At 51.6% G+C, this 15327-nt stretch overlaps 5 protein-coding genes across 5 annotated transcripts; 1 reads left to right on the forward strand and 4 right to left on the reverse strand.

Moving 5' to 3' along the window:
* Positions 1-739: 739 nt before the first annotated feature.
* Positions 740-2114, reverse strand: IAR55_005644 (uncharacterized protein; the record flags this gene model as incomplete). The annotated part of the gene is made up of 3 exons (XM_066948735.1): positions 740-982; positions 1104-1176; positions 1285-2114. 3 exons carry the CDS (start codon positions 2112-2114, stop codon positions 740-742), a joined length of 1146 nt encoding a protein of 381 aa, XP_066800508.1.
* A 771-nt stretch (positions 2115-2885) lies between these two features.
* IAR55_005645 (uncharacterized protein) lies at positions 2886-6911 on the forward strand (the record flags this gene model as incomplete). Its single annotated transcript, XM_066948736.1, has 13 exons — positions 2886-3029; positions 3117-3273; positions 3338-3433; positions 3491-3643; positions 3699-4028; positions 4085-4354; positions 4402-5019; positions 5071-5821; positions 5892-5993; positions 6045-6149; positions 6201-6467; positions 6530-6705; positions 6781-6911. The coding sequence occupies 13 exons, from the start codon at positions 2886-2888 to the stop codon at positions 6909-6911; spliced, it is 3300 nt and encodes a 1099-aa protein (XP_066800509.1).
* A 506-nt stretch (positions 6912-7417) lies between these two features.
* On the reverse strand, positions 7418-9725 carry IAR55_005646 (uncharacterized protein; the record flags this gene model as incomplete). Its single annotated transcript, XM_066948737.1, has 3 exons — positions 7418-8496; positions 8551-8847; positions 8903-9725. The coding sequence occupies 3 exons, from the start codon at positions 9723-9725 to the stop codon at positions 7418-7420; spliced, it is 2199 nt and encodes a 732-aa protein (XP_066800510.1).
* Positions 9726-11241: 1516 nt separating this feature from the next.
* On the reverse strand, positions 11242-12114 carry IAR55_005647 (uncharacterized protein; the record flags this gene model as incomplete). The annotated part of the gene is made up of 2 exons (XM_066948738.1): positions 11242-11982; positions 12052-12114. 2 exons carry the CDS (start codon positions 12112-12114, stop codon positions 11242-11244), a joined length of 804 nt encoding a protein of 267 aa, XP_066800511.1.
* Positions 12115-12610: 496 nt separating this feature from the next.
* IAR55_005648 (NADPH-dependent diflavin oxidoreductase 1) lies at positions 12611-14948 on the reverse strand (the record flags this gene model as incomplete). The annotated part of the gene is made up of 9 exons (XM_066948739.1): positions 12611-12758; positions 12821-13031; positions 13093-13239; positions 13293-13401; positions 13459-13608; positions 13674-13849; positions 13906-14039; positions 14092-14463; positions 14548-14948. 9 exons carry the CDS (start codon positions 14946-14948, stop codon positions 12611-12613), a joined length of 1848 nt encoding a protein of 615 aa, XP_066800512.1.
* Positions 14949-15327: the final 379 nt, after the last annotated feature.

Here is a 15327-nt window from a genome sequence, read left to right on the forward strand (position 1 = left end):
TTATGACCCCACCAGAACGAGGAAAGATGAAAAGGGGGGGATGGTGAGGAGTGGAGATGCATCGTGTATGAGCCCGACCGAGTCCCAAAGCAGTCCCAACGATGATACCAAGTGATTTGAAGGTGACTTCAAGTGTTGTGGAATGATGTACTCACTATTATGTGTGTCGAGTTGGGTGGTGTGGGTGATGGGTGGTGGTTGGTGGTTGGTGGTGTACGGTTGTTATTATTGTATGGTGAGTGGTGTTGTATGAAGCGAGTTGTATGGTGAAGGGGAAGGGGAAGAAAGATGCTGCAGTGAGTCGGGGGTGGGGGGTGTATGCTGTTATTGAGTTGGCTGGTAGTAGCGAAGAGCGGGATCAGATATTCCCCGATCGGGTGACGCGTTTAATTTGTGATTTCCATTCATAACGCCGTAATCCCGCTCAAGCTGTAAACAAAGCCAATGACATAATGACTTGGTGGGTATGTGGCGTGCTGTACACACTTCCAACACCAAGAGAGAATATCGGATAGTGTGATGAGGAAACATGCGTGAAAGCATCTACAAGAAGGCGAATCGCAGCTCGTCGTTGAGCGCAGGCACACTCATATCTCCCTTTGCGGGTGCTTGCCCGACAGAACAGGTTCATATACACAACTGATCATATAACAATCCTCTCCCAATGTTATTTCACTGACGAACAAAGCGCTGATCAAGTCCCTTGTCTTCCCGTGACTGCTTCCCTTCTTCTGGCTCGCTAATCAAAGTTGGTCGGAGCCTTCCTCTTTCTGCTTGGCCTGACAGGGACCCTGACTTCTTCGGCTAGAATGGTCGGCTGTCCATCATCTGGTTTGAGCTCTATTTCCGTGGACCTGACATTGACAGGTAGTTTCTTCTTTCCGCCGGTCTTGACTTCTGCGGGATCCTCTTCAGTGGCAGGCTGGAGCAGCTCGTCGTCTGCTTCGGGGCTGGGAGTGTTGACCACGATATTGACGGTGATCTGGTGGCGAAGGCGCAATGAAGCCGTAGCGCAGAGGGTTGATGAGAGACCGATCAGTCCGATCCAGCATACGGTACCCACAACTAGTCAACGATAACGATGGAGGTTGAGCCCGACTTACAGCGACTTCGATCTTCTCCTTGTCCGTTCCGTATGGCAGACTAGCTTTAGAAGATCCGACCCATCCAAACGATCTGCAGCGCGGGCAGTCAATCAAAAGATGCCGCGTGGCCTGGCGAGTCGTGTATTGGCAGTCGAGAGCATGACGCAAATCTCTCAAACCCGTTAACGACCGAACTCACCCACGTCCCATCAAATGCTTCTTTGCCATCAGCTTCATCGCGTTCTCGCCATCCAAAATGATCATGTCCAAGTCGCTCTTACGTTTGTTGAACTCTTCAAAGGTCAAAGAAGCAAGTTTGCAGTTGGATGTTGGCTCGGTGACTGTCATCGGGTCAGTTTCCTGAAGCTCGTCAACCTGAGTGGTGATTGTCTTGTTGATTTCGGTATCCCCGCCGGGTTTAGACCCTTCGACGATTTGCCCTTGACCTTTCTTCCCCTTAGCAGCAACCTTCCTGTTGACTCTCCAACTACCCTTCTGATCTTTTGCATCCCCCTCGAACTTTCCAATAGTGACGTCCATCTGCTCGTCTACCTGGGCAACAGGTCTCCTATAACGACCCTTGCTTCTCTCTCCAGATCGGTGGATCTCCTTCTTGAGTTGTGTACCACCAACATCGGCCTCCATTGTTGGAGTGGTCTTCTTCGCGACGACCTCTGCTTCATCCTTCTGCTCTGCTTCATTGACACTGGCGCTTGCCACATCTGTCGGATTGGTCTTCTCCACAACCGCTTCTAATTTGTCTGCTCGGTTCCTCTTCCTCCTCTTCTTTTTCTCTGGTCCATCAGCGTCCCTCGTGGGCTGTTCGGCCTTCTGGACGACCTGATCTGAAGAATCAGGCTCGACGACTTGAGCAACTCCGTCGTTCTCCTTGTTGGAAAAAGCAGACTTTCGTCGGGGTCTCTTGTTATGCTGTAGGATATCCCTTGCTATCGGGGTGGTCCTGGTACGAGGAGGAAAGGGGAATCGCCTCGGAGGGCGAGGCTCGAGAGAGGGTAACATGTCCGACATGCGAAGGCAATCTTGATGAAAAATGAGATTGCCGGAAACTCGGGGCGTTGAAGCTGGGCCAAGTACGGTGGGTGTAAAGACGGGGGCGAAGAATGAAAACACGAACAACGAGGTTGGGATTATATGGTCGACGGACATCATGCCGGTCTGTGCACAGTGTCACCCCAGAAAAACATGCGTTTCTGTCGGAAGAGGTGGTCCGTGCGTCGCGTTGACTTGCACGAGACGCGTCGCGTCGATTGCTACGATGACCATGCAGAGCTTCGAATGACGATTGCATCTCTAGAAACAGCAAGATCATTCACATGCGGTCCTCACTGTCGTACATACACTGGTATCTCTACCACAGTTCATCACGATCCTGTTCGATACGCATGGATGCCACTCAACGGCCACGATGCGGCTACGCCAGATTGCACAATGTCCCCGTTTCCCCCCATTTAAGCCTTCACCGGTCTTGGCCGCCGGAAAATGGGAGAGAGGTTTCCCTGAATAGCAATGGTTAGTGGACCGGGTATCGACCACCGCTCAGTGAGACGCACGATGATGAGTTCAATCTGTCAGGTTGTTAGATGTCTTGCCACCTGCACAATCAACGTGATCACCCTTGCCTGTTCCATCCGCATCTCACATCAGTCCCTCCTCTCAGCCTCGTCGGAGGACTGCTCACCGGTCTCGCTACCTTGACAGTTGTGGGAAGAACCGGTCGATCGTCGTCCTCTTGGAGATCCAGATCCAGATCCAGATCCAAGATCCAGATCCAAATCCAAGATGGTCTCTTCCATTTCTCTGCTTCTCGCGCCCCTCCTCGCTTTCCCGACTTTCGCCTCCCTCACGAGTCGACCATCACCTGAGCTACTCGATCTACGGGGTGCGAGCGTATCGCAAGCGCCGTCAGTGTGGAACGCTTCCTTTGTATGTCTTTCTTCACTTCCAGCGTAGCATCTCACTATCGGTGATCGTTGTGTCTCCATATTTGAGCTGATCGATCGGGCACCATAGCTCCCACCAGGTCGCAGACCACCTCCGGGAAGTTGTCCACCATGTTTCAACTGTCTCTTGCCCGCATTTTCTTGTGGCAATGCCGGAGAATGTAATCCTTACGACGGACAATGTCGATGTCCACCTGGATTTGGTGGACAAGATTGTCTGACTCCTTGTAAGTCGTCCTTCACCACTCCTGTGTGAGCAAAGGAAGATAGTACCCTAACGATTCAATACAGTGTGTGGAGCCCTTTCAGATGGCGACGAACGATTCCCCAGACCTGAAGGAGAGTTGTGCCAATGTAAAGATGGTTGGGGGGGCTTGAATTGTAATGGTGAGTTCGTTCATCTCCCACCTGATCTCGAGCTCTATTTGACACTGTACTGTATAGTATGTAAGAACGACCAAGCGTGCGCAGCGTTTCGACCACGGACGCCGTCTGAAGGCGATGGGACCGATCAAGATGGTGAGGAGGGTAGCGATATGGTCTGCTACAAAGGTGGTCTCGCGATCGAGCAGAATTTTCAGATGTGTGATGTAACAAGTGAGCTAGATTGTGTCGATGCGATCCAATCAGCTCAAGCTGATAGTATACTCAGATCGAAAGATCATCGACACCATCCCGGATAACAAACCCCCCCAAGTTACCTTTTCATGTTCTGCCAACGGGCCTTCATCCAACCTTTCCTCCCCATCTAGTGGCTTCAATAACCCTAATGCGGTGTTCGATCCACTACAGGCGGACGCTCTCGGGACATGTAACTTCCAATTCTGGGTGGATAGGATCGAGAGCTTTAACTGTCAACTGGAGGGATGTAGCTGGCAAAGCAAGGATAGCTTTGACAGCAATATGACGAGCTATCAATGCGAGAAAATTGATTGTGCTTGTATACCCGGGCGGTTCTTATGTGGAGAGGACGGAAGTGTTAGTGAGTCAATTCCAGTCAGAGAACAGGGCTCGAGCTGAGCCCAGCAATTCCCGCAGACATCGACGATTTCTTGGCCGAAGAAGTCAAAGGTCCTGGAAGCTTCAACTGCGCTACCGGCAAGGGATGCAGCTTTGAGGAGCCGGCGATGAACCAGCTCATCAACGATATTTTCGGCGACAAGTCCATCACACTTGATTGTGAGAGCGGAGAGTGTCTGCACTACACTCAAGTGCCGGGCTATCAACAACCAGAAAAGCCAGACAATAGTACAATGGTAGCTTTGAGTGCGGCGTTGGCTGCTGCGATCTTCATCCTTGCCTGCTTATGTGAGTCGGCGACCATCGTCTGCTGTGTTGATGCTGACGCCTCGCAGTGCTCTGGTACCTGGGCAGGACGCATCGTCACCCTGCTGGCTTCGGCGGCGTCAAGCTGCCCGAAGACGAAGCAGCGAAGTTGATGAACGATCATGTTCCTGCCACCCTTCATTTCAGCAATCTTTCCTACGATCTACCATCCGGAAAGCGCGTGCTTTCTCACGTCACCGGCACTGTTCGTCCCGGAGAACTTCTCGCGATCATGGGTGCTTCAGGTGCAGGTAAATCGACCTTACTCGACATCCTGGCGCGCAAAGCCAAGACGGGCAAGGTCGGCGGAGAGATGTACGTGAATGGCAGGGATATCCCCGACGAAGCGACGTTCCAACGGGTGGTCGGATATGTGGACCAAGAAGACACATTACTCAGCACCTTGACAGTCTACGAGGCGGTGCTGTACTCCGCGTTGCTGAGATTGCCACGAGAGATGAGCCATCAAGCGAAAGTGTTCAGGACGCTGGAGACCATGAACGAGTTGGGTATTCTCGGAATCAAAGACTCGAGGATCGGAGAGTCGGGCAAGAGGAGTATCTCAGGTGGGGAGAAGAGACGTGTTTCGATCGCCTGTGAATTGGTGACAGGTCCATCAATCCTGTTCTTGGATGAGCCGACTTCAGGTGAGTCCCGAGGTTAGCTAATTTACGGAGCGATGACTGACCCGAGTGCAGGTCTTGACTCGTACAATGCATACAACGTGATCGAGTCGCTCAAAACACTCGCCATGACCTACAATCGGACCGTCATCTTCACCATTCATCAACCGCAATCCAACATCGTTGCTTTGTTCGATCGGCTGCTACTTCTCGCAAAGGGACAAATGGTATACTCTGGTGAATCGGGCAAGGCTCAATCTCACTTTGAGAAGATCGGTCACACCTGTCCTCCTGGCTACAATATCGCCGATTACCTGATCGATCTTACTGTGGAAGCTTCGGGCGATCATCGGGTAGGCAAAGCGGCGATCAAGTTGAACGGTAACGGAGTATTGAATGGCTCTTCGACGCCTGAAGCAGATCCTGAGAGCGGATTCGTGTCAGGAAATCGGTCGGAGGACAGCGATGGTGACGAGGCATCAAGCAGTGCGAGGATCTTGGGCGAGATCAAGAAGAAGGCGCAGAAGCTTCTTGGTGCATTCTCATCATCAGGCGAAGAAGATTCCGCAGGGAACGGAACAGCAACACCAGACAACATTCCTCGAATTCCGGAGAAGCTCGCATCGCTAGTTCTCGCTTCGAAAGCTAGTGATGACGCCAAAATTGTAGAAGCTGAAATTGCTAGGATCCAATCGGGACAGAGTCCGGATGGAGGTTTGGAGAGAGATGTAGAAGAGGAGACGGGCTTACTGAAAGGGTATAAGAAGGCGAGTTACTGGACGCAGTTCAAGCTGTTATCAGGCAGGGCTTTCAAGAATCTCTACCGGTGAGTGTGGAATTAAGCGGGCGCCAGGATTATTGTACAGGTTGCTTATAGTCGTTGTTCTGTCGAGCAGAAACCCTCTTTTGATGGCGACTCACTATGCCGTCGCAATCATAGCCGCATTGCTTTGTGGCTTCTTCTTCTACAAGGTGACGAACGATATTCCGGGCTTCCAGTGAGTAATTGCGATTGCTTCCAGGTATTGATGTTGACAAATATGCGACAGGAACCGACTCGGACTCTTCCTCTTCATCCTCTCATTGTTCGGATTCTCGTGTCTCAGTTCACTGGGGATTTTTGCCAACGAGCGACTTCTGTTCATGCGGGAAAGGTAGATTTCCGCCACTCTCCCGGCGGCAGCATCACGCTGACGATCTTTCAGAGCCAACGGGTACTACGCTCCTTTCACCTACTTCCTCTCGAAGATCCTGTTCGATATCATCCCCCTCCGAGTTATCCCACCCTTCGTCCTCGGCTCGATCGTATACGGTCTTGCGGGTCTCAACGCGGAGGTCTCTGCATTCTGGAAGTTCATCATGACTCTGGTCTTGTTCAACCTCACTGCATCCAGTGTCGTGCTCTTCCTCTCCGTCGCTGTTTCAGACCTTGGCGTGGCGAGTTTATTGGGTAGTTTGGTTATGCTTTACAAGTGAGTGAAGCTCAAAGCTGCAATACAGGAACACGCAAGCTGATTTGGGTCGCCTTGCACAGCCTTCTCTTCGCAGGATTGCTGATGAACTACGACCGAGTTCCCGACAAGCTGAAGTGGATGTTGACTACCTCATTCTTCCATGCGGGATACGAAGCATTACTAGTGAATGAGTTGAGGTATCTTCAACTCGTGGAGAGGAAGTTTGGTCTTGACATTCAAGTACCAAGTGCTACCAGTCAGTCACGATTTCCCGCACCCCCCTTTCCCCCTCGACACAGAGCGGTACGCTGATGTTTTCTTCTGCCTTCAGTCCTCTCGTCATTTGGATTCCACGCCCAAGCATTCTGGTGGCCCGATACGGCTCTTCTGGGCATCACCTTTGGGATCTTCACAGTCTTGAGTTACCTCGTACTTCAATTCTGGGTGAAAGAGAGGAGATAGACAGGTGGAATATGTGCGGGAAAAAGATGGACCCATGTATTCACATTCAAGGCTCGGAAAGCGGGACAGTGATAGATACATGGATGAAAAAGTGGATGATGACGATCTAGTTGATCAACAGGTGTAATTATCTCAATGCATATGATAAGTGCGGAAGGCAGTTATTGTACACCCAGTCACATTGTGACCACCACGATTGCGCTGACACTGACAACGCGTTGTGACTGACGTCGAGTGTGATCAGGTTGATACACTGATTGCATGATTGAGGTGCTACATGATCCAGACTATCGTAATACAACGAATAAAAGGGGCAAACCCGGTGAATGAACCTCTACCTATCCAATCTGTCTGGCAATTTACCAAATTTGCCCATTTCACGATACCGCCCATCTTTTACATAAGAGCAATCTTTCGAGTTGCTACGTTGCTGGGGCTTGCCGTGTCTAGCCCTTCTGAGCTGAGCTGCGCCGCGCCGCGACGCAATCTCCGGATCTCAATCCCAACTAAAAGCTCTCCTCGTCATCCTCCCCCAACACACCTACACGCTTCACTTCTCCTCCTGGGGCGTAAACCACCGTCTCGTTCGCTGCTCCACCTTCCACATATCCTTCTACCAAACTGAAGATATCTGAATGACTCCTACTTCTCGCCCTGGTACTGGGTTGAGGATTGTACGTCACACCAGAACCACTTCGAAGTCTCCTACTTCGCGCAGAGGGACTTGGCGAGACGGGGTTGGAGGATAACGCCGATTGGGAATAAGTGGGTGAAGTGGGTGGGATGGCGGGCGAGACTTGGAGTGAGATGGTGGTGGGTCTTCGATGTCGAACAGGTGTGGATGAGGGCGATGCGGGGGGTAGAGTCGAGGTTTGTGATCGACGTAGGCCGGGATGAGTATGAGGTTGTGTTGGTGCTGATGCTGATGCTGATACTGATGCTGACACTGGTGTTGGGGCATTGGAATCAGATTGAGAAGCTGGGAGAATAATACCGCTTCCAAATGCGAATCCTGATCGATCCTTCGTAGGTGTTGGCGAACCGCTCTCTTCCACAGGCAAAGAATCGATATCGACAGTCGGTCCATCTTCACCCGTCTCAAATTGCAATGGATGCCTCTTGGGCGTTTTAGGCGGCCCACTCTTTGTACCAATGTCTGGGAGACCCGTCTCCTGTCCGATCTCATTGACCACTCGAGCTTTCTCACTCAGCATCTCGTCATCCATATTCTCATCCACTTCGTCGCCGAGCCTACCCACTTTCGTCTCCTCCTCGACATTGGGGAGAGTCATCCTCACCCATCTTCCTATACTGCTGATGGCGACAGCGCTGCTAGCGAGGAACGGGAACTGCTGGAAGACATGGACCATATCTTCGTACAATTCGTGGGTAACGTGAACTCCAGATAGAGTGGCTTTGTGAGCAAGCAGGGTGATCTCGTCTCGAAGTACTTCAGAGTCGCCAGACTGTATAAGCATCGGGGGAAGACCGTGCAGGTCGCCAAATAGTGGCGAAGCATACGGGTGGGTGAGGTATGTGGCGATGCCCTCCGGGCCGAGGTAGCATCCGACAGGGTTAAGATGGTCTGAAAGACATATCAGACGGCACTCAACCGAACCGGTAGACCTCAAACACTCACCATCCACCTCTGGTCGAGGTACCACATCGGAATCTGAATTCTCGTCCCAGCTCCCGCAGCTCATCGTCAGGTCCACCCAGGGACTCATCAAGACCAGACCTGCAGGCAGCTTGTACCCTTCGTCTCGTAAATACATGCAGAGTGCTAAGCTGAGACCGCCACCGGCCGAATCGCCCATGATTATAATGTTCTCGGGAGGAATGGAGAGGGGTGCGGAGAGCAGTCGGAGATACCCATGTAGCACGTCATGCAGAGGCAAAGGGAAAGTGTGTTCGGGAGCCAGACGATATGTGATAGCTAGGAGTACCAATATTAGCCAAGGACACAATTGTCGGGACAGAGACCTGCTCACCAAAAACCCTAGCGTTACATGCCTTGCTCACTCCGATGGTGATCAGTCGATGTGTCGCCGCATTGCCGACATAGTACGCTCCACCATGCACGTAGTAGATGACTCTCTCTCCCACCGATCCGACCTTCTTTCCCGGCTCAGAGTCCGAGTTGGTGTCGATATCCATTGCCGAACTCTCGCCCCTTCTCCTTCTGTCCCTTAGCAAAGCATGATCAGGTAGACTCGCTCTTCTTCTCGTACGTTGCCTCGATCTCCTCTCTGCTTTCAACCTTCTCCACACCTCTGTTCCCACCACCCATTCTCCTGTCAACTCCCTCGTCCCAGTCTCTTTCAGATCCCATTCTCTCAAGAACCCGCGAGCGACCTCGTCGCCCTTGCGCAGAGGCACCGTAAAGGTGATAGGTGTGACGACGGCGTCTGCCGGAATGGGTAACAGGAAATGCAGAGAGATGAATCGCCTTATCAACACGATGTCAGCCAAGCTCGAATGATCGGCGATGTTCCTCATGAAAGAGATTATAAACGTCATTCGATATCCCCAACTCTTCCGTTTCGGTCCAACGAGGAAATGACAGATCAATGCCCAGACAATGTGCCATCCTTTCGTCACGAGGAATCGCAGAAACAGCCACCAGGTAGGGAGCGTCCATAACAATGGACTGGCAGATGTTGGTGGAGGCAATCGCTGCCGAATGGTGGGGTCGACTCGCGAGGAAGGAGGGAGAGGAGAGGGAGAACGCAGAGGGTGAGAGGTAGTATATGTCGCAAGGAGGTGTTTGAGGGGTAGTGGTTGAGCCGAAGGCGCCGTCCGAGTCGACCTCATGGGGAGCTCGAGGTGTGAATGGGGGTTCGAGTAGGTAGATCTCCTATTTTATGAGATGACGGAGTGGGAATGGGCGACGCTGACTGGTATGGGCGGTGTCGTCTACAGCGGTATGTTCACCTGCACGCGATGCACGCGATCCAAACAGAAAGACCTCGATGATGGATCTGCTGACGTCGACGATCAAGTTGACTGTCTGACCGGACGAGACACTAGGTAACGGAGGAAGTCTGAGGCAGGTGGAGATGCAATGAGGAGGATGATCGTCCAGATGATTGTTTTGCTTTCCTGGTGCTGTCGCGTAATTTACCTCTTCGGTCGGTCCGGGAGAGGTGTGGTTGAGAGAGTGGGATTTTCCTGGTTGAGCTGAGTGATCTCTTCTCTCCTCTTCGGTGCTCGTCCTTTCCCGTCGACCAGTTGATACGGAAGATGACCGTTTCTAGTCAAGTAACGAGCTATGCAATGGTTGACCTTAGCATGAGAGAGCCTGTATTCGTTCAGATCAAAGGCTGAAAAAAAAACCATCCCATCTGCATGAATCATCTCTTTGCAGCTACACGTGGTTAAGATCCAGTGCAAACATGAGAATCAAGGTGCGACATGACTGGAATCACTCATACCTCTCAAAAGTCACCGTGTAACGCTGGTACGATAGATTCAGTTCTGCTAGTCTGCAACGAGAGGCTGCGAGGCTCTGACATGGTCCGACCAGAAACGGGATTGCTTCAGAAGGTCTGCATCTTGGCGCCGTTGCACCGCTTGCGACATATGGCGGCCGAGAGATGGACCAAAGAGGCCATCAAGTCGTCCCCTACCGTGTATCCCGGACTTTGTTCTCAGCATGGCTCCGCTCCCCGACTTCCAGTGCCTTGATAAGTGCCCCATGTGTGTCTGCACTCGGAACAGGTCCACCCCTTTGCGGTAGATGGTGAGGACTCGGAGGTTCAATTTGTTCAGTCAGCTTGGCTAGGCAGTCGAGATCTGCCAGTCAAGTCCTTCAGTGACGAAGTCGATAAGCGGGTGGACGTGGTCCGATAGATCGGTGCAACCTATATGTACCAGCGGTATTGTTGACCATCGGATCCGGATGATCCGGTGCAGAAGATGAAAAGGTGGCAACAAGCTGAAGATGCGGGCAGTGAATATCTGGTTAAGATCGTCCTCAAGGGGAAGCAGTGGTCCAAGTCACGTCTATTGATCGTCTCCGCAGGTATAGATACGCTAGATAATTCGGCGATTTACACCTTGCATGTATTGAGTGATGTTGATCTGTCGTACAAAAGACTACTACACACCCCATGCGTCCACTGAGATCATACAATTGAAGGGCAATTCCGACTACATGGCCCTGCATCCTCAAAGTGCTTTCATCGTACACCCCGGGAGCCGGTGTTCGTTGGACCGCGATAATGCGCTTGTTTGTGTTGTCCACTCAACTACATTTGGTTGCTATGCTAGGATGCGTCGCACATCGTCTACATTGTACACATCTGAATGCTCACTTGGGTCAATCTTTTCACTTCTTCAGCGCTTCCTCATACCTCTTCCCGAAGCCGTTATACCACCCTTCCACTGCCTTCTGCGCCATGCCCGGACCGATCATATCCTTGTCCTCCTCCCATCCTTTCTTGACCGCATCCATGAACTCGTCGATGGACAACGCGTTTGCGCCCGCCGCCGTATGCTTCTTGTTATCGTCCGGATCCTTGCGATCCCTATGCAGATCCGTCTCCACCTGTGGCGGGACGATCTCGACGATCTTGATCTTGCTTCCCGCTTGGTCGAGTTGAGTTCTCAGGTTTGTCGAGAAGGAATGCAGGAACGCTTTGGTGCCGTTGTATACCGGATTGATGACGCTGAAAGGTATGAAGCCAAGTACCGAAGAAACGTTCATGATCACCGCTCCACCATCCAAGTCCTTGAAATGGTTCTGGATCAGTCCGACAGACAGATGCATCGGACCTCGAACATTGATGTCGATCTCTTGATCGGCGGTTTCCAACGAAAAATCGTAATCCGGTCCCAGGATCTGGAGCGGCTTCTGTACTCCCGCATTGTTGATCAGACAATCTAATTCAGGATGTTCCGAAGTGATCTTGGAGATGAAAGAGGGGATCGAGGGGATATCCCCTGTGTCGAGGACGTAATATCCCGCAGCACCGATTTCTGATGTGGTCGATTTGAGATTCGACTCGGATCTTCCGGCAAGAAGCACTTTCTTCCCTCTGGCGATCAAGTCGATAGCCATAGCCTTGCCCTATCGATCCGATAGCATCATGGGTTAGCACGAGGAACGAACACAAAGTCCTAAAGGGAGCTCGCTCACCAAACCTCCGGCACCACCGGTGATGAGGGCACACTTGAACGAGAGACTCGAACCGGGCGACATGGTCTGTAATGTGTGTTGGAAGATGTGAGGTAGGTCGAGAGTCCGGCAATGGGCAAGTCATATATATACTCTCCAGTGCATGTTACCTCGGTTCACAACTCGGTGAGATCAACAAAAAGTCGGCGAATGATGATGACGTCGGAAGTGGAGGTCCAGCGTCGTGGGGCACTATGAACGTGGACACGACTACGAGTAATCCGTCACTGGAATCAGATGTACAAGGATCAGATATAGAGCCGGGTGGGTAAGACTTTGGGTCGCTGGAATCCGTACATGGCGGATCGAGACATTGCCGTACTCATGCACATCCTACAAGCAATCTGGGGTAGTTCGTAAACGACGATGGAAGCGCAATCACTATTCTTTGGGGAATTGTTGATCGCCCCGTAGATCCTCCTACAAGCAAAGTATGCAATGCAATGGCATGTCATCAATAAATCTAGATTCTAAAGCTACAACCTTGGCAAAATACACCTAACCCCATCACTCCAGCTCATTACCAGCTCTCCTCACCGCCACGTTTCTCCTCAAACATCCTCTCCACATAAACCTTTGATTCCTCCTCGCTCATATCACCTGCACCTTCGGCGGATATACACCATGCTATGGCCTCTCGTACTTCACGTGGCATAGCATTGGACGACCTACGGACAGAGTCAGCGATGACACCGCAGGATGAGATCTGAGGAGTAAGAATGAAAATCACCCTGTGATATACACGCTTCCTCCTCGATCCACTATCCATTCTCTGATCCTCTGCTTGTCTCTCTTGATCAGATGCTGGACATACAGCTTCTCAGCCTGATCACGGCTCGCTGCGATCTCGACCTTGACACCTTGTTTCTTGTACTGTTCCCACTCGGATGCGTAGAAACAGTCCGTGGTCATGGATCGACACCCGAAGTATACAGCAGTGTCTGTATTCTCCGAGGTCAGCGGGGAGGTGAAACACGTTGTTTGTGGGTGTAAGATACTCACCAATCGCGGCGCCGTGTCTTGCTCGGACTTCTGTGAACGCTCTCATTGGCGCCACACCTGTTCCAGGACCCACAAGGATCACAGGCGTCTCAGGACTGGGAGGTAAGAATAGCGTCGGAGGAGCGATATGGATAGGTATTCGTGTACCTGCGTTTGCGTCGTCAGTGTGCCTGGCTTGGTGAAAAAACAGACAAACATACCGACGGTTAGAGCGTTGAGCCACGAAGAGCATAGTCCTTTCCTCGGTATCTTCAGATTCGTCTTGTACTCGACCAAAGCGACAAGAAGTTGCACCTTGCCTGGGTGAGCCTGGTGAGTGGTGGAAGTCAGCCTATTGGTCCACGCTGGCCGCACGTAACGACTCACCTCCCACGAGCTGGCGATGGAGAACTGTCTCCGTCGTAATGGCGGCAAGATTTCCAATATATGTGTCAAGGGTATTCTCGTCTGTCTGAAATCGGCAAGTGTCTCGGTTATCGTTCTCGAAGGTCGGGTGGCGTAGGTGTGGATTTCATCCTGGTAGACACTTAGCGTTATTTCGAGCAATGCTTATACCAGCTTAGCTGAAAAGTGAGACCCACCGGATCCGCGATGAACTCATCCAGTCGTTCTCTCTCCCTTTCATCGGGAGACAACCGTCTGAGCCACTCGAAAAAACTCTTTCGAGGAGACGCCCGGATATCGAGATGATTTGTGAGGAGTAATCGTAAGGTGGTCTGGGCACTTGAAGGGGGTAAATGAGGTGCAAGGGGTTGTTCTGGCAACAGTGGAGTGATCAATGATTGTCAAGCTCATATACGAGACTGAACCGACCTTCGAGAATGGCCTCGATTGTCATCGGGATATCTGCTTGATCCTCCAACCCTGACATCTCCAGAAAAGCATCAACATCCTCTGTGCTAGACTGCGGTTGAAGAGAACAAATGGATCCCGGTAGATAAGGCATGCTGCATATGGACATCAGCGGGAGACCCCTGTCTGCGTCAGACTTCAGCTTACGTTTCGGGATCCTCGAATTCGATTTCAATCCCCCTTACATCCTGCCACCAGCCCTCTTTGGTGACCCTCGTGTTCTTCCCCAAAGTTGCCCAGACCCAGTCATCAGGCTTCGAAGAGCTCGAGCCATGACCTTGTACGCTGTCTTCTACTCTGGAAGGAGCGGCGGTGGAATGACCGTTGGTCGGAAGGGGAGATATGGATAGTCGATCGAGGTTGACAGGGACATCGTCTAGCACAGATACGGGTCTCAGCGAGTATATAGGCGGAGGCAGGCCTGTGAGAGGTAGTGGAGGAGAAGATGAGGTGGAAGGGAGATATGGCAGGAAAAGGTCGAGCGTTTGTTGCAACCATGGCAGGAATGCGTCTTCGATACTGGGCGTAGATGTGTCAGTATTCATAAGATATCACCCGTCGAGGATATAAGATAAATTGCTGGGCTTTCAGAATCGCACTCACCCATTAGGACTTCGCTCATCTCCCCATCCCGGTTCCCCCATCTTATTCGCTCCTAACCCTTCCATCCGTCTAGCCAACATTTTACCCGCCCAACAAAATCTCTCATAGCTGCTATCACCCAAACCAAAAATAGCATAATGGACATCTTCCAGTATGTCCTCCGGCAACGAGCTTCTCAGTAGCGCGTTCCACAATGGGAGCATGGTCGGCGGAGGGTCACCCCTTCCATGTGTCGAGGTGACGAGGATGAGCAGGTTGGTATGAGGGAGAGAAGATAGTGGGAACAGGTTCATGGGTTGACATGATATCTTCCGGTGATGTGATCGGAAGGCCCGGGCTATGCGATGGGCCGTATCGGCTGCATTGCCCGTTTCCGAAGCGTAGAGTATCACGGGGATCATGATTCGCTCGCGAGAGAACTGGACAAGGAATAAGAGGATGGATCGAAGATTGGCTTTTTTGACGTTTCAACAAGCGATCGAGTGATCCAGCAGTACCTCCACTTTGATCTTCTCGGCATACGACCGTGAGTCTCCGGACGTTTCCTCTGTACATGTATGCATGAGCCTGATGTCGCTGTGCACTCGCTCGGACTATCGGTCGATGATCTAGATCAAGCTGGTCGTCCTGTGCATAGATCGACGTCGAGAGCGCCAAAGGTGATTGTCAACAAACGTTTCGTAGGTATCTGATATCGACAGGTGGTTTACCGGTCGGTGGAACTGGTAGAAAAGTCAGAAAAGTCAATTTGGCGTCATTGACCTCTCTTATGAGTTTGCT

This window comes from Kwoniella newhampshirensis, chromosome 12, assembly GCF_039105145.1.
Source record: "Kwoniella newhampshirensis strain CBS 13917 chromosome 12, whole genome shotgun sequence".
Taxonomy (NCBI): domain Eukaryota; kingdom Fungi; phylum Basidiomycota; class Tremellomycetes; order Tremellales; family Cryptococcaceae; genus Kwoniella; species Kwoniella newhampshirensis.